The 19493-nt window shown below is 37.1% G+C and overlaps 1 protein-coding gene across 4 annotated transcripts in view; it reads left to right on the forward strand.

Annotated features, from left to right (window-relative positions):
- ARID4B (AT-rich interaction domain 4B) overlaps positions 1-19493 on the forward strand; it is an 88209-nt gene that overhangs the window by 23487 nt on the left and 45229 nt on the right. For all 4 annotated transcript variants that reach the window (XM_062490155.1, XM_062490157.1, XM_062490156.1 and 1 more), the window contains exons 3-7: positions 6912-7022; positions 11840-11905; positions 12505-12595; positions 16688-16767; positions 19078-19169. In XM_062490155.1, coding sequence (XP_062346139.1) covers positions 6912-7022; positions 11840-11905; positions 12505-12595; positions 16688-16767; positions 19078-19169 — 440 coding nt within the window. The remainder of the gene's footprint in view (positions 1-6911; positions 7023-11839; positions 11906-12504; positions 12596-16687; positions 16768-19077; positions 19170-19493) is intronic.

Genomic DNA, 19493 nt, shown 5'->3' on the forward strand with positions numbered 1-19493 from the left:
TAATTTGTAAATGTTTGGTCAGGATGTTTCCTAACATAATTTTGATTTGTGAGTAAATACTGATAAAATTGAACCATTTTCCTTTATAAATTTCGAAATTAATAGTTCTGCCTATCTATGAAATGTACAACAGTAACAAAACCAAAAAGCAAGTAAAAATCTAGTTTTTCAGCCAGAAGAAAATTTGCTCAAAGCACCCTCTTACTCTTGGGCTTTCATGCAATAGCTTTTTCATGTGGAAAACATCACTGCCTTTTATTCTATTTCGTAGTTTGCAAGTTTCAGAAAAATTCCTCCTGCTTCCTATTGTAGTATTCTCATTTCTGGAAGGTGGATGATGGGCCAGTGGATTTACTTTTTTTAAAAGCAATTTTTTATTTTCTGGGCTTCCGTCTTTGTTTTGGATGCTTCATTTGCGTTTGAGTAATTGTGTGCCCTGGTGATACTGTTTGTAGAAAGGTTTTAGAAGTTTCTTAGCTTTGTTGCTCTGAAATACATGAGTAATGCATTTGAAATAAACTGTAAAGATACTATCTGCAAAATTGAATATATTAAAAATGTTATAAAAATAGTTTTTCCTGAAGATATCTGCTATTACTATAAAGTTGAACATCCTCCGAACTACAGCAGGTTGAGCTATAAGCAAAATCTTGCAATCCTAATTACACTGTGATTTTGCTTATTAAAAGATTGATTCTGCAGTGTGTAGGTGGATCTCTGCTGTTGGGTGGAACTTACTGCAGTTTGAAAGTATTTAAGGTAATAATCTATAAGTTAAATGCATTATAAGTTAAATGCAATATTTAGGAGAAGAAATAGTTGGGAAAGAAATTCTTTATGTGCCTGTGTTTTTTTCACCTATGTTCATGAATTTTTTTTTTCAGAACTCGTCTAGGAGATGTTGAATTTACTCGTGGTTTTTTTTTTTTTTTTTAATATGCTGTTTTTAAGAATGGAGTCTTTTCAAGCCCGTATTGCCCCAAAAGTTTCTGAAAGCCCATTGAATGACTTCGAGGTGGCTGCTAATTCTGCAGGATGGAAAGGGAATTTAAGGTTCTATTTATGTGAAATCTTTGCTCTTCATTAGGAGACTTCAAGATATGGCTTGGTTTTGGATTGAAGTAGTGGGGTGGTATTGGCAGGTTTTTCTACTAAATTATGGGACTGGGATGACTGTAGATGGAATAGTCAAGTATGTGTGTAATGATTCGACTTGCAAAACTGTGTTTCCATCTTAAATCATGGACTGTAGCAGGAAAAAAGTTTTGCCACACTGTTCTTCATGCTTAGTATGGGTGAGAAATGAGATTTTGAGCCATATAATATATATTTTTTTCTTCTTTTTTTTTTTGGAAACAGTAAAAATTTGTATGGCAGGTAGGGTCACGGGATTAATTCTGGGATAGCTGGGGTGCTTTTTTGCTTGTTGAAAATGTATCACTAGTTTCTTGACTCAAGAGTCTTGTAGAGCAGATAAATGCTGCATTTTGAATGTTTAATGCAAACTGAAATCTTGGCTCTGCAGACTTTCATATACATGAAAGACTGAGGGAAGGTTTTCTCTTTCTATATTACTCCAAAAGCAGTCCTGCAGGCTTTCCTAGTAACTGTGTCTGGTACATTTCTAGATTGAATATTTAATCTTGTTTTCATGTGGTTTACTTGGAACATCCTGTGTATGGTGCAGAAGAATACAGATTAGGAGATAGAAATAATACATTCATACACACTGCATTAGATGTGCTTATGGGCAAAGCACAATGTAAAGCAATTTTATCAGCTGCTGTATGGCATGACAGACTTTACAAAGGAATTTGAATATAGTAATGCAGCACGGTTGAAAAAAAGAGATGTGAGGATGATTTCATCCCACATAGATGGAAAAATATATGTGTGTAAAAAAATGCTGGAAAACCAACTTCTTTACAGCTTTAAAATATATGTAAAAGTGTGATGATACCATTTTAGATTGCAGTGTTAAAATATGTATTCCACGGTGCTCTGGAGAGACCTGTGTTTTCTCCCTCAAACACGAAGATCAATACTATTAACACTATGTAAATACCCAAATATAGAAGATGTGCAGCTTATTTTATGACGTGGGCATCTAGCCATTTATCAGTCCTTCCAGGTATAATCAGCTTGAAGGCTGGAGCAGAACACTTCCAGCAGCCTGCTTTTCCTGCCAAAGAAAATTGTGCCACTGAATTGGTGGAAATTGCTGACTGGTCACCTAGAGACTGGTTCTTAATTTAAGTGGTAAACCATCTTTTCAGCTGCGGGCAGCCTGCGCTGCAACTCCTCTGAGCGCACAGCACTTGTGAGTTGAGACAGCAGAGAAACTATTCATCTTCTCCCATTAATAAAGCAGAATCAAGTGCTAGTAGTAGCATGGCGGTTGTCCATTAGTTTGGATTACCTAATGGACAGTGCAAAAACTACAGGAAGTGCTTTTCTTTTTATCCCTTCTTGCTCACCCAAGACAGCGCCGGAACTTTTTTATAGTAATTTGGCCGATGATGTAGGATATTCAAGGCCAGGCGCATTCCAGCGGCGTTCCGGAGGAGCTGCACTGCAGGGCCGCGCTCGCACTTTTTCCCGGCCGGCTCCCGGGAGCTGGCGCTGCCGGTGCTCCGTGCCCGACTCCAGCAGCGGCAGGCTCCCGGGAAGCCCTGCGTGCAGATTTACCCGGCAATCGCCTTAAGGGGACAAATTTAGTGTACAGCAATCCGCGCTTAATCTGCCGGAGCCGTGGGCGCCTTCGGGGAGAGGGCGAGGGCGGGCGGCTGCGCTCGGGGCCGGCTCGGGCAGCCAGAAACTTCTGGCAGCTTCCCGGCTCCGGCCCCTCCCCTTAAAGTGGCAGCTCCCCGGACAGTCGCTGGTGCTCGTCTGCCCACCCGAAAGAGCGAGTCACCCGGGCGCCGTGTGATGCCGGCGGCCTTGCCGAAGGTGGAGCCTCGGCCCGGCCGTCCCCAGCTCCTCGGGGCGCTGCTGGAACCCCCTGGTAGCGCTAGGCACCCCCTGCAGCGGGTGCTGGGGAAGGGCTCGTCCCGCTCTCTTCCCAAAGCAGCCCCTCCGTAGCCCCCGCCTGGCTGCGGCCGCGGGGTGCAGCCCTCCCCGGTATCCGTGTGCGGACGGGTGTCCGACTGTCTCCCGTGACGCCCCGCAGAGCCGGCTCCCCTGCGGTAGCCTGGCCTCGGTCATTCGTGCAGACAAAACACTGATTCCTCTTGGAACCGCCTGCCGGGTGAGCGGTCTCCGCGAAGATCTTCAATACCACTCACTGACAATAGTAAAACGAACAAGCCGAGATAATGCCATCAGCTTCACTTTTCTCCTTCCAGTGTGAACTCTTGAGATTTTCGAAAGAGTACATACAGAGACATAGAAACATTGACAGGATATCCTGGGATGTGTATTCAAGCTGCTCTGAATGGAAGGAGTTCCTGATCTCATTATACATGAATGATGGTGTGTGCTGGGCATACTTTTCAGTTCTGCTGTTGACAGATGTTTACTGATTGTTTATGATATGCTCCTGAAATGACGGTTCTTATCTTTAAATTATAAAGTACAGATGATTATGTTCACATATAATATGTAAATGCCAATTTTTAAAATAAAATAAAGGCTGAGACACCATCATATGAGACTAGTACAGTTTTAAGAGGCCTTCAAGAATTTTAGGAAGACTGTAACTTTTTGTTTTATATATATTGTGTTATAATACTGTGTTCCCTTTAAATACCACTGCAGTGAATCTTGCTAAGATATTTTCGGTATACTTGCAATACCTTTTTCAACATTACTGAACTATCAAATTCTAGCTACGTTTAGCATACTGGGTTTTTATTATTATTATCATCTGCTGGAAACCTGCTCTGAAAAGCCTAAAAAAAAGGATAGAAGAAAACCCTGATAAAAATTCAGTCTGAGCATAAGGACATCTAATAAATGACGTAAGCACAAAGCAGGGAAGGGATATCAGAAAGGTAAAAATAGCTGTATACTAATTTTTAATCTCTCTAATGTTGGTGGAATTGAATCAAACCTGCTTGAGAACAGGTGACTCAGAGTTGGTGAGAATGACAAAGTCATGGTAACAATTATCTGAAATTAATACCCAGCTCTGATTGTTACTTTTATTTTTCTAGTTTGCATTCTCTATGATGCATCACATTTTGCTTATTATTTTAGCTTGCCTCTTTCAGCTGTTACTCTGTCACAATGAGGGAAATATCTTGGAAATTTCAGTTAAGTGATTTGGGTGGGGAAAGCCCATGTAATTTGTCTTTCAATGGAATAATGAAATTGCAGGAAAAAATCAAGTGTGTATCCATTGAAGATTTCAGATACTGTTTTAAAGTATATAATGATTTATAGTGGTAGTTAAAGAAAGTAATTTCATCCTTTTTTTTTTCTCAGGCCACTCTTAATGCTGTATTTCTAGTAAACATACCTCATTGGTAATCATATAGTCCATATGTTTGCTATTCTTTGAAGTTCTTTACAGTAGTAAATATTAACTAATTCCAGTGAAAGGAATAAGAGTAATTTCTAAGGACTTAGGCTCGAGATTGAAATTAACTTGTGTGTTAGTTACAGAAGTTCTTAAGTTGTTGTCTTTTTAAATGAATATTCTTTCTGGAATAGGTTAAGATATATGCTGGAGTAGTGATAAAGTAATCACAATACTGGTAATTATGATCTTTTAAGAATGCAAAGTCCTGCTTTAAATTTGGTTGTTGACTTGCCTGTTCCTCTGCAGGAACAGTTTTCAAAGACTAGAGCTTCAGATTGTCTTGGTACTCAACATTTTTGTTTGTTTTAGTAAGTGTCAATAGCAGTGAAGAAAAAGCGTTCTTTATTTTTCTGTAAAGTCACCTTGACATTGTGGATTGGTCTTTGTGATAATTCTTTTGTATAGGGAAGTATAGACTGACACTGACAAAACAAGCTCTTTAAGTTTTGTTTATAGGAGAATTGTAGCTGTGTGCATCTGTGTGGACCCATCTGGCATCTGTCATTCTTCTTAAAGTAATCTCAGTACTCCACAGTTCCTTTTACTTTGGAAGATGAACTGGCATGAAATGCTATCACCCCTGTAGTGGTGAATGAGTTTCTTCACTAAAGAGTGCAGTGGAGCAGGAGGGATGCTCCTCTTTTAGAGCTTTACTGTCTTTGCAAGAGAATACATTGCTGCTTTCCTCTGCTCAGGTTCATATTGTGTGAAACAGCCACTTCTTGGTTCACTTCAGTAAGAGTACTGACCAAAACCAAATCTATCACCATCTGAGTCCCTCTTTCAGCATCCATCCAAGTGCAGCAAAAGAAAAGCATTGCAGCCTGCCTCAAAGGCAAGTACTGTTATACAAACAAGGAGGGAATGAATTTTAGAATCCCAATACGCTTAACAGATTCCTTGTTAATCTCAGTGGAGTTTTATTGCTATTAAGCCTGGATTAAGAAAGGATAGGTGTTCATGGATATACTACCCACCAGTGTAGTATATCGTAATACTCTGCATGCAGTCACATACCACGCATGCAGGAGAGAGAGCGAGGGGTTTGTTAATGCATTCATGCTTCTGGTGATTTTAGAAAGTGCAGATTGATAACAATTTTATAGTACTCAGAAATACATTCTATTGCCTGCCAGTGAGAGAGAGACTGCAACAGAGTCACTAAGAAACATCATTAATAAGGAGTTAACCCTGTAGCATCTAATGTTTCTCAATTTCAAGTTTTGTAAAACTTAAATTTCTGAAAAATGGTGCATTGAACCATTCAAGTACCCACTTCCATGCCTTCTGATGTATTGGAACTGGAAGCAGCTAGTAGGAATACCTGTTGCTGAGTGCGAGCACCTCTGTCTCAGGCAGTATCAGTCTCTGTTGCTTGTGAAGATTTATCTCTCTATTTTTCCCATGGAGAGCCTGGATGTGCCAGAGATGCCCCTTGTAAACTGTGTTTAGATCTGTAGGGGCACAAACATAATGTGGCTTCGATAAGGGCTTAAATCTCTTTGCTGTGCTCTTGTCTGGGTCTTCGTGGAGGCTTGCAGCTCTTGAAAATAAACGTCACTCACCTTGTGTGTCACCCTCTGCCTTCTCTCTTCTCACCCAGAGCCTATGAAGTGATATTTTGTTGGTGGTTCAGTTACCTGGAATCTCCTCACCCAGACTATATTAGGAGAGGCTGTGTGAGAGAAGATGGACTTCCTTTGAAAGGACTCTACCTTCATGTTCTCATTCAGTATACTGATTTGACCTATGTTCTCTTATTTCCCACCTCTTTTGTTTCTTATTTCCCTGTTTGGGTGTCACCTGTTCCTGTGTTTCATGTCACAAAACCTTGTCTTTTGTCTGGGCCCTTTACCTTCACTGTGTTTCTCTGTCAGTCTCCTACTGTACCTTGCCCATGGACTGCCCTCCTGATGAGTATCGCTTTTATAATTTACTTTATTTGAAAGTGAAAAAGCAAAATCTCTTCAGAGTTGTTCTATTTACTAATGAGAAATGAACTTGAATTATTTGAGGGAAATAAAGACCAGGATCTTCACGTGACTTACCAGGTCATGAGGCAATTTAAGGAGAACACTTGGTTGGCCTTCACTGTAGTAGCAAATTGATCACCTGCTGTGTCTTCAGATGGTGCAGAGGCTGGAAGCCTGTGTGGCGCTTGTTGTAGATAACTGCAGTATCAGTTTGTTGTATTTGAGATCTTATATCATGAGATAATATCTGTATATTACAAAATTGTAATTCTGTTCATTGTATTATCTTTGTGTTGTGTTTTGTGTTTCCACTGCTGTCAATTTAAGTTTCAGTGGGCTGTTTGTAACATTTTATCCATAGAAAATGGTAGACCATGGTCAGTAATTAAAAGCAGTTGTTTTCCTTTCTCTTCCAGGCAATTGATGAGCCTCCCTATCTCACAGTGGGCACTGATGTGAGTGCAAAGTATAGAGGAGCCTTCTGTGAAGCCAAGATCAAGACAGCAAAAAGGCTTGTCAAAGTCAAGGTATGTGGTTTTCCTGCTAACACTTTTTTGGAGGAGGGGTAAAAAAATGATTAATGTTCAAAATGGTGTAATGTCAAAGTTCTCCTTAGTCTAAGGATGGCTAAGAGGCTGTCATGTCCTTGGAGGCTGGCATTATGGTCTGTGAAATAACAGTAAGCTTATTATTGTTTGAATGGGAGGGATTCCGCCACTACCACAAAAATAAGTATGTTCTGTTTATGTCACTGCTTTATCATCTCCGTGTTTTTGACCTTGAATGCCATAGGCTGACCTTAAAGTAATTGATTAAAATGTGAGAAATGTAGGCTTATGTATGGGGGAATACTACCAGAAGATAGCTAAGACTATTAAAAGTAGGCTTTAATAGGGTGTCTTTTACTTGAGGAGCACAGGTCACTGCCATTTAGCCATGGCAACTAGACAATGCTTCAGGAATAAGCTGAAACCCTTCTGCCTTCCAAAAAACACTTGGCATATTGAGTCTTACAGAATAGCAAGCGGAGGGGAGGTCTCACCTAGGCTTTATGATAACTAGTTAATGACTGAATCAATATAAGCCACATGCAGGACAAAAGTTTTGTGAAGGGATTGCAAGATACACATTTTAATATTTCTTGAAAATTTAAAGTGCCATTTCTAGAAATAAAGATAACAATACACTGCAAAATGGCTGTATATTTCTGTTGGGATAATGTTGCCCTAAAAACTTCTGATTAGGGAAGAGGTATTGTTTTTCTGCTTTGCCTCTTAACCTCATAGAGAAACATTACCAAGCAAGGATCAAAACCACCTAGAAATTACAGATTGGATTTTTGCTCTGCAAGAGTTACAGTGGCAGAATATTTGTATTTTAAGTGAAAAATGTGTGAAATGTGAGTGGTGATAACCTGTTTTTGAAGACTATTGTAGGCTATAAACTAGTGTGCATTATTTGTCTCTGTGCTCTTGCTGTGGCTGATTTTTGCCTAGAGTGTGTCTGAGGGAGAAAGCAGGCACTCTCCATAAGCCCTGGTAGGAAGGTCTGTTGTCACTTATTTGATAGTAATGTTAAATACAACAACAAGATTTTAGTCTTAAATCTGCTAGAAGAGCAAACAAGTGGTCTTTTAATTTCATTAGTCAAAAACTCTTAATAGCATCAGCTGGTCTGTGCTTTACAGTACCATTTGGTTTAAGTGATTAAGTATTGCTGTTTAACCTATTAAGCATCAGTATTAAAGTGCAGGAATTTTGTTGTGCCTAGCTCAGTGAAATCTTAACTCATGTCAGTTCTTTGGGGGAATATCTGTCCACCTCCTTAGATGGCCATTTTCCATTTATTATTCAGTGCAAAGTATTTTCTTACAAGTTTTATCACTTGTTTTGGTCTCTGCAAGGTTTACAGGAAGATCTTGATATGAAACGGAATTTTTCTGTAAATTGTTTGTGGTGATTTTGTACAAAGCCCTCTGGACTCAGTTTGGTGGGGTGTTGTTTTCTTTTTTTTTGTTTGTTTGTTTTCTTTTTTGTTTTGTTTGGGTTGGGTTTTTTTGTTTGTTTGTTTGTTTTTGTGTGTGTGCTTTCACTGTTACTATTATCACTTGGGGCTGTTTGGCCCCAGTACTGTTGTTGCTTTCTAGAGTAACGTGATTTCAGATTTTTGTGTGCAAATGCTGTAATGTTATCTGTTTATATTGTTTTTTCTCCACCAAGAACATGTATTTCTTAAACTTAGCAGTAGCCCTCTGATTTTCTCTGAAATTCTGTTTAGCTCTTTCTGGCACGTGCATACTTTCCCCAGTATTAGCTCTAACAAAGTTTCTTATTATCAGGTGTGCTTTGTCTGGAATTTTGTTAGTTTATCTGCTGCATTATTTTTTTCACTCGCTGAATAGGTTTCTTTTGGCCCCAGTATATGTTTTATGCCTTAGTCTTAGAACTGCTAGAGGAGACAGAAAGTCAGTTAACTTCATACTCTCAATTTTAGTGTAAAGCAGTCATTTAAGTTTTATAACTAGATGTTCTGCTGAGAAAGTAGGATGGCAACAAAATTATTTCGATGTGGAGTATTGTAATCTTCAGACGAGTAAAATATGTTTGTGTCTCCTTTTATGTGATTTTTCCCTCTATTGAATTCTGCTTCCCAGAATATTTGAGGAGATGCCTTTGTGATAACTTTTCCCATCACAGCATAATTTAATAACGTAATTCAATTTAGTGCAGGTGCTATGTACTTTCAGTATCAATATTGATACTTTCAGTATCAATAGGTACTGTATTTCACAGATGAGCAGTCTTTGGCAAATTCTGTACATAGTATGGAATTCTACAGTGATGTATAAAAGCACTGCACACTTACTCATGGAAAGCAGTAGAACTTCAGATTTACCTGGGATTTTCAATGGTATTGAAGGCAGTACAAATTTGACTCAAGGGCAAAGCTTTGAGTGTTACAAGAGAGTTTTAGTCTACTTTATCAGATCTGTTACAGCTTTTTTTAGAGAGTTATTTAAGCCAGTTTGTTTTGGCAGCATCTCCTAAAACAATTAGTAGCATCATCCAAGACCACTTGCATTTAGGCACCCTGCACAGAAGTTTCAGAAGAAACTGTTTCCTGATTAGGTCTTTGTTAAACAGAAATAAGTAAAGCTTCTGTAATAAGACTTACTAAGACTGTCTGTTTAGGATGGTGATGAAAATACAAATTCCAGCTGAGTCTTACCTAGTTGATAATCTGCTGAATGAATTAATTTTTCGCCTGAGACAGAAAAGTTCCACACTGCTTAATACTGTGAGAATTAAATCCCCCAACTAGTAAATAACTGACATCACTTTTCTCTGCTTCAAGAAAGGCTGTCAGTGTCCCGCTGAGTTTGGAGTTTGAATATTTATGTAAATAACTATTACTTTTTGAGCACAGAGGAATATCCCAAGAAGCAAAAACTGTTGGTATCAAAACTCTACCTCCAAAGAGTCAAAGCCCCAAGATATCTTTAGAAAGACAAACCACTGTGGAATGCACAATAGAGATTTGCTTTGTTTACCTTTCATAAGAGTACATTGTGGCTGACTCACAGTTCTGGATGGAGTTACGTTTTGCTGCAAAATACATTTGAGATAACTACAGAAAATAAATAAAAACAGATGTCTATAAATCAGAATTGATCTAGAGGATATTTCATATGAGCCATTAGTGACCCTTGGTTTCAGATTGTTTTGCATCTCAAATACATTTTGGCTTTCTAGATAAATTCCTGCAAAGAGAGAATTAAATATCTGTATCTGTCAGGATGAAGTTCAGAAGAGTAGTCCTTGCTCAATGAATTCCTAGCCTGAATCCTTTGTCTGCACTTTGGCTACAATATATGATTTTGTCTGTGTGGTGGACAAAGTATTTGCCATCAGCAAGTTAGATGTGCAGGTCTAAAAAGAACATACTCTCACAACTGTACTCTTAATACTGTTGCTCTAGTTCTGAGAGAAGATAGATAAGATGTCTATTTCACTGAAGTAGCACCTGGAAGGCAGCATAGCATTTTAGTGCATTTGTTTTCTAATCAGTCAAGATAGATAGTCCTTACTCTTGGTTGTAGGTGCTGTTCTTGGCAAAATTCCTTAAAATCTCCTCTCTGAGAAGGCTGTGTAGGAGAGTTGGTATTAGAGAACACTGTGGTTCTGAAGGAAAATTTATTGTTGCTGTGTGCTACAGTGAAGCTGTCATCAACAATGAGAAGTGCTTGGTGTGTACACTGGCGAGGCAAGTGCAGATTTTTGATGTAGGATTGCTGTAGTTGAGAGCTACTGTTGCACAGCTGGATCTCATGTTACATTCTTACTTATTTCAGATACACAGTAAAACATCATATACTTCAACATCAGTACACCAAGAGAGTAGGTTCTGGTGAACATCAGAGCATCATTTGTTTATTAATAAATGTACATAGGTATATAAAATGTAATTCCATAATTTTCTCCGTTTCCTATAATTTTAAAACTGGGGTGGAAATAAAGCTTCAGATGTAATTAATCCTATGACTTTCAGTGTAACCTACTTAATTGAGAATGAAATGAAAGGTGAATGTGTATAACACCTGATACAGATAACTTAATCATACATTTGAATTTCCAGACAATTTTTCTTCCCGAGGACAAAGTGTGTGGGATTAAAGACAACAGCCTTTGTATCTTTATGGGAATGACAGGGGAAAATACTTTTGTGTGTTTATAGGATGTACTTAACTCCAGATTTGAAATACTGAAAAGTTAGTTGTTTTTACATTTCCTTCCAATTAACTCTGTGTGCAGGCTCGACTGACATTAACCAAAAGCCTGTTCAAGTTGTCCATTTTCTTTAGTCAACAGCAGTGTCCTGTGCTTTTGTGAGTCTTTCAACCATGAAGTGAAAAATGCACTTTCATCAGCAGAAGATAAAGGTGCCAAAACCGTTTGATTTCAAAGCACTGAAATATAAGTGTTTCTTTAAAGCTGTACTCAGAAGTCTTGAAACTTTCTTGCTGTGGTAGTAAAGAAATTCAGATCATTTAAGAGAACTGCGGAGATAATTTTGAGCCATTAGACAATTTCGTTATACTTGTGTCTGTCATTTGCTTTAGAGATAATGACTCTATTGTGAAAGATAAAAAATATTTTAGGAGTTTTGATAACTAATAAATTAGCCCCTCATATTTCTAAAATGTATGAATAAAACAGCTTTCAGCAAATGGGTTGATTATGGTGATTAACTGTAAAATGAGAGTAAAAGAAGGGCTATTGACGTTTGCATGTGCTTACGCTGCTCAATTGTATCAAGTGATTGTCAGTTGAATTATATTTTTTAGGTAACCTTTAGGCATGATTCTTCAACAGTGGAAGTGCAAGATGACCACATAAAGGGTCCCTTAAAGGTAATAAAATTTGCTTTATATCTTGATAATGCTTTGAAAAACATTTTTATTTTCAGTATTTGACACAAATGCGCATACATGGTATGGGGTGAGAGTAGAAGGTTAACTTATTACACAGGCTAGATAGGATCACAAAGCATGAAAGGTAATGCTACAATGTTAGAGATAGTACACTCTTCATGTTGGCTTTTTTCTTTGTAGTTAAAGGGGATGTAGCACAGGCTGGTGCAAGCCACTTTGTTCTTTTTGCCTTAAAGCTAAGAAGTATGGCTAGCACTGATGTTTAGTCACCATTCCTTCGGAGAACTCGGCAGGAGGATTTGATGGGAAAGCTCTTATAAAAGAGAATGACATCACTCAAATTGGTTCTTGTTCCCCACCTGCTGGCAGGAAATAATCAGCTCAGTTAGTTGGCTTATTTTAAAGGAATGAAAAAAGAAGTTTAAGGGATACAAGTACATTCAAGTGAAACTGGAAAAACACTTTATACATTGACATGGAATTTGTTAGAAATTATCTCTGTTTTTGCTAACACAAAAGTGTTGATTTCATCACCTGTTTTAGAAACTTTCTAGTGCTAAGTGAGTTCTCTGTTTTAGGTAGGAACTGTTGTGGAAGTGAAGAATCCGGATGGAACATATCAGGAAGCAGTTATCAACAAATTAACAGATGCAAGTTGGTATACTGTAGGTAAGAGAAAGATTTATGTATTTGTATAAAACTTAGGACTTAAAAATTAGCCTGTGACCTGGACATAACCTAAGCACAGTGAGAGAGATTTTTTGGAGATGCTTAGGTATTCAGGGTTCTTATGAAAAACCTTTAAAGATAAACTTCTTATTTTGGGTTTTTATAAGAAACTGTACCATTTGCCATCTGAAATTGGGACACCAAATAAAGACGTAGTGAATTGCTTTATAACTGGTGACTGCTCCTTAGCTATTTTATACACCATTGTTAAATACTACGAAGCAAATTATGCTGTCACATGCCTGAAAAAAAGGGCAAAGAAGTGCTTTTAAAACACAAGGTGCAACACCTAGTTTTCCCCACTCCCAGATTTAGCCCTTACAACAGCTACTGTTAAAATATACTGTTAAAATATAGCTTGTTATAATCTGATATTTCAGATGTTCGATAATAAACCACATGCTCTCTAGCCAATAGGGGATAGAGTTTTTTTTTAAATTTACGTACAGGAAATGTATTGATTCTTGAGAAACCTCATAGCCCTCTCCTGGGTAGATATGGGAAGATGAAGACTAGATCTTGAAAGAGCTTTAGAGAGACTTAGTTCTTTTGAGGTATAGATTTTTGATATTGAAGTGATATTGAACAACAAGGAAAGACTTTTTTTTTTTCCCTAGTCATAGTCCTTTCAGAAGAGAATAGAGCTCTAAATTTAGGTCAGACCTTACAGATAAGTGTTGAAGAAAATACGTCTGTGTTCCTGTTGGAGAAATAGAATCTATTAGTAAAGGTGAGACTGGGTAGGATGGAGTGAAACTTAACTTACAAAGACAAGAATTAACATTATACATAGTGTTTTGTTGATTAATACAGAAGTGGATCAGATACGAGAACTTTTAAGAAGCAAATGGTGTAGCTGGTGTTAGTACTGTCTTTTATTTCTGTGTTTCTGAGAAAGTGTGAGGTTAGCAGTTCAGCAAGAGGAATATGATAAGAATTCATGCAGATTAAATTTTGAAGGTAGATGTTACAGAGTTGCAGTCAAAGGAGATGTCTGTCAAAAATACTGGACTTGGGAAATAGAAGTATGGGTTTCAGTCTCAACTCTTGTGTTTATAGATAAAGCAGACAAAAGCACATTGACCTTGAAGAATTGGTAAAAGTAGCACAGTTGTTGGCAGGGTAGTGCACTTCGGAGAATTGGCTCTAGCTGTGGAAGATTAGAATAATCTTTGTCAGAAGGGTGAGTGGAATGAGACAAAAATGACCTTTACTGAGAGTGATGACTTTTGAAGACCCGAGTGGAAGTCCTACTGTAAGATTTAGTTGCCACTTACCAGATTACAGAATTGGCACACATCTTAACTAGCAGTTACCTAAAGTTGTCCTAGCACTTGCTGAGAAGCATCTAATTATTTGCACCATTAATGATTTTGTGAATAAAACTGCTATGATTTGCTCAAAAACTTTGTGAAGGCATAGATCCATCTGAAGTAGTACCTTTCCAAAAGTTACTTAAGACCAGATATGCCATTGCAGCAGATTCTGGAGAGGAATAAGCCTTTGAGGGCTGCCTGCGAACTCTCTTAACGCTGAAGAATGGGCAAATTTGCTTTGAGCATCCCTGTGTGTCTTGTATTCATAAAGTGTTGTCTGAATAGAAATTGTATATCAATTTGCTTATGTGTTTTTTGGGTTTTTTGGTGCTACTGCTTTCCTACCAAAGAAAAAAACTAAATAAAGTTTTTTATAAAAATCCAGCTAGTATAGTCTTTTAAAATTAGTTGAGCACTGGATATTTATTTTCATGTGTAAAACTTGTAAATATAGTAGGCGTACATATATAAAGACACGCATGCAGATACATACATACATACATGCATACATACATACATACGTGTCCTTAGTTTTTCCTGCCCTGTAAAAAAATCCTCAAAGAGCTCAAGGTATTTAAGTTCTGGTAACTAGATGCTGTATTGGCATTCATAAAAATATAAAGTCTGTGTTTACTATGAGGGGGGAAAAAAATGACAGGATTATTTGCTTTACTAAAAATACACAACTATGCATGTTTAAAAGTAGTCTTATCCCCTTCTGCACTTTCTTGCCATTACAATGCTTTTGCACATAATTCAAAGTGGTTTTGGTTGCAAATTGTCTCTTTTCTTCCCTGCCCTTCCTGGCTTTTCTCTTTGCAGTTTCAGAATATGGGATTTTAAATACATTTTACTCCCAATGTCTGCTCAGCAGATTGTTTTCAGGATGTTCCAATAGATCAGAATATCATACTCATTAAGCCATATGTGCCATGCTGGCCACATAAGTCTTTCAGGGAGGTCAAGCCTTTCCTCTGAAAGTATTCATGTTATGGAACAAGATTAAGATTCCCTCTGGCAGGTAAGAGGCCACAAGCAGATTACCACATAGGACATATTATGTGGCTATCTGCCTAGCTCTGAATAGGTTTACCTCTGCTGTAGTCAGTTTATCTCTTGAAGTGGATAGATTTTCTTTTTTTTTTTTTATCTCTCATTATGTAATGAGACTGTTTTGTTAATTAACACAAACTGGATTAGGAGCCTGCTGACTTGTACTTAACTTAACCAAAGGGGGGCTTAATTATGTGCTGACCATTTGAGATGGCAATTTCAAATCTGTGTGGTTTGTGTGCAGTTTTTGATATTGATACTTTCCTACAAATGTTGAAGCGAGGGATGTGCATCTCTAACTGATACTGTATCACAATTGAACAGCGTTCAGCAGTTGCTATAGTCTATAAGACAAGCTGGGGAATTGTAGTTACAAGGGGAAGTTTCTTCATCAACAGTACTCAATTGTATATGGGGGTGAAAAATTCTCAGAACTAGGTAAAAGATTTTTTAATATCATGTAATGTTATTCAAGAATCTTGATGTACCTCATTGCTTTTTATATATTTTTATTTAAATTTGTAAATGTTGAAGAGTAGAGCACCCTCCATCTGAAAGCAAGAAATGGCTAAAATTAATCTCTCTTATCTTGCTGGACAGCAGACATTCTCTGAACACTGTTATTTTGATCTGTTGATGGACAGAAGATGATGTTTAAGTAAAGGTGAAGGAGATATGTTAAGAAGTTCTGGAATGTTTTTTTATGTAATATTTTAACATTATTCTGGGGTTGTTTCTGTGCCCACAAGTCTTAAGAGGTCACTGCTGTGTGGAAGCAAGAATATAATTATTATCTCTGCTCAAGAGGGGAGAAGAGATGAATTTCTTGTCTCCTCGAACAGTGCAAGCAAAGCCTAAGAGTTAAAATTTGTCACCAGGTTTTCATCTGTTAAGTACCTTCAGAAGACTTGACAAAAGCTTACTTTTTTATATAACCAGTTTATCAGGTTCTGAAGACCCCACCTTAAAAGTGTTCAGTGCATTTCAGGATTCTAAAGGATAATGTATGTAGCTGGATAAACGGTATTATGAACTTGTTTCCAGTTGACCATGTGATAGCAGAGATAGCAAAAAGTCTAGAAACTGGGAGTTCCACAGTTCTGTCAGTAGAGCTGGTTTTAGTGATTGTCAGCACTTTGGCTATTGTCATCTTCCTTAGGATGATATCTCTGTTGTTCTGTAGTGTAGCTGCATGAAGTCAATAGAGAAAGATCTATAGGTATAAAGATATATTGAACTTCCATACTACAATAAATTGCAGCTTTTTTTCTATGTATCTCTGTTTCTCCATGGTAAGCAGAGCTTCCACTTGAATATCACAGGAGTTGTGCAGTTAAATTCTTTAAAAATTGTAAATGTTAGAAAAAATAGTTTATGAACTGTAGTGTGTTAAATTTAATCTCATTACATCATGAATTGTTTGCTCAACTACTGATTACTCAAGATGTAATTTAGCTATGGTGAGAGAGCAGCTTATGTATTTGTGTTTGATCGATCTGTGAAATGCTTTATTGGATATACAGCATTACCTGGGCATAGGCTTGTTTTAGGGGTTGGCTACAGGAATATATATCCCGTTCTTTCTGACACGTAAATGAATTGTGTATTAATACCATGAGTTAAAAAGAAGTGTTTTCTTTCCTCACTTCTTCTCTGGTGACAGTATTTGATGATGGTGATGAGAAGACTCTGAGACGCTCTTCCCTGTGTTTAAAAGGAGAAAGACATTTTGCTGAGAGTGAGGTAATTGAAGAGTTTTTATATTACATCTTTTTATTTACAAAAATGTAAAAGTGATACTTCTATTACATCAGTTTTTAATATGTTATGCGTGTCCATGTAACTAAAATTGGAGGTTATGCAAAGTGCGGTCCACAGGATCTGGCTTTCTTTTTTATAAACAAGTAATAAAGTTGGATTTCACCAAACTGTGTAAGTTAAGAACAAAATCAGCATTTTATCTTTTTAATTTTTATATTATTGATAATTTGTAGATTGTAGATCACACAAAAACCTGCAATCATATAACTACTTCACATTGTATAAAAAATTATCTATAAGTATTAGGAAAAAATACCCCACAGCATACTTACAATATGAAGAGTAACATAATTTATAATGTAAAATCTAATGTACATGTTTCCACATAATAAAGTTCTTCTGCATTTTTGATGGTCAAACCTAGTTTGTAATAGTTGATGAAACATACATGCTTTTCTTTTAAATGGCGAATAAGTTGCTGTTACTTGTTTATTTGACAAAAGCTGCCAGTATTTTGAAGCTGGCTCATGTCTTAGAGGTGAGTTGCACATTAAAGTATGCAAACATTCCAAATAATTGGAATTTCCAAGTGAGGGTTATTCCTTCTATTATGTAAGACAATCTGGACAGATGGGCACATGTATGTAAACATGTTTGTTTATTGGACAGCTACTGAAGATGGTTTATTTTGCTCTTTGTAAGTGTGCTGTTACTGCAGTCAGCTGAGTATGTTGTTTGCCTGCTGCATTCTTGTGAAGATTCAGATATTTTCTAGAATCCTAAAACAGGATTAAACATATGTAGAGGATCCTAATTAGATACCGAAATCTAGATTCAGATAGAAATGGTATCATTTTAAAGATTGGGGTATTCCTTCAATTAGTTCTTTGTTATTAATGATAAGCCCAACTGTGATGTTTAGGTTTCTTCTGTTCCATAAATACTATTTTAATACGGTTTCAAGAGTATTACCTTAGAGTGCATGGCTTGAAAATTGTGGTCTACTTACATTGCTTTGTGACCTGTTTGGCTGAATGAGAGTAATTTGGATTATTTTGTCAGATTCAAAGAAACCTTACATTCAGATGACTGGTACTTCTTATTTTATCATCTTTTTTATCATCTAAGCTTTTGATGTTTTGCCAGAAGTCACTGATTTGCAATTCACTGTCACCAGCTCTGAATGAAACATGTTGTACATTTCTAATAATTACCTTGTGATTGCACAGCTACTCAGCAGGGAAAATTGCATCTAAAATTTCTTTTGTAATTAGGCCAATGGCCCACGGTTGTCTTGGTTGGATACTGCTTCCCAAATGTGTGGTGTAGAATCTTTTAGACTGTCCACCACACTCAGAAGTAGTCATACATTTATTTTTAGATTCTAGAAAGCAAATTTTATTGTCTCTAAATTAAATTCTCTCTGAGGCAGAATACTTTTGAGATGCTTTTCAGTGTTAGCCATTGAAAAATTCAGACATGACAAAGAAGTTGGAAGTCAGAGAACTATGTTTAATTTGGAAGTCTTTCTGCCTTCTTTCAAAGAACAACAATAAGTTGCTGTACAAAAAAAATCTTGTGTACTGGGAGCCTTCAAATCTGGATTGGTTATCGTTTACGCAGGTAACAGCAGGCTTAAGGAGAGAAGAAACTGTATGTCCCTGAATTCCTTCTGTTGAAGGATTCTTCCTGAAGCGGGAAAGTTCTTTCTTTCCCTCTCCTTTTGTTTTGAGCACCCTCTCAATTAGCACCCTCTCAGTTATCAATATAGCAGCATCTTTAAAATTGTTTTAGCATTTCTCTCCCATACGAATTTGTAACAAAAAATACAAATAAGTTGTCATGTTTGCTGCTGTTGAGTGATCTTGCTGTTTCATTTCAAAGGGGACATTTATTAATTTTTAAGTAGATGATTCAGTATTTAGTCTAATGATAGGATAGGCAGAAAATTAATCTGATAGAGATGGAATATGCCAGGTATGCAGAATACCTGATACTTATTTCTCTGCGTTTTGATGGTCCAAAGGCAGGACTTCAGGAAAGAATTGTCTGTGTGTTTTTGACAAAAGTTAATTACGCAGAGGTGCAGAGAAAGTATGGAAAAAACCTGCAAAACAAAACACATTCCTGTTTTTAAATCTAAACATAACATGTATGATGTACTTCTGTATTTCTTTTCTAATGACAAAGTCTCTATTGACAAAAATTGCTTCAGTGAGGCAGGTGGTTTGGAGAACAACTTACACCAGGTTTTTCTTATGTATATGCATGTGTATTTTTTCATTTTAACAGACATTAGATCAGCTTCCACTCACCAATCCTGAACACTTTGGGACTCCTGTTATAGGAAAGAAAACAAACAGGGGAAGGAGGTCCAATCATATGTAAGTTAAATATTTTGATACCTATGCTGTGCGTAATCAATTCTGAAGCTTTCAATGTGTGCCAAGTTTTCTATTTGTATATTCAGGCTTCTCTTAATGAAAGAAACAGGAGGCTGGATAAAAAATGTTGTTTAACGCTCGTGTTTAGTTTGAAAGTCAGTTCATGTTTATTGTTGCATGCAAGCATTTCAAGTGTTCATGTAATCAATATTTAAAATGGTGCCAGGTATAGGCAAAAGCTTTTTCTTGGTTAAAAAAAAAAAAGGTGGCATCCCAAATAGAAATGTGATGTTAAATTACATTGACAAACATCTCTGTAGTGTT

This window comes from Cinclus cinclus, chromosome 3 (assembly GCF_963662255.1).
Source record: "Cinclus cinclus chromosome 3, bCinCin1.1, whole genome shotgun sequence".
In the NCBI taxonomy this organism is placed as follows: domain Eukaryota; kingdom Metazoa; phylum Chordata; class Aves; order Passeriformes; family Cinclidae; genus Cinclus; species Cinclus cinclus.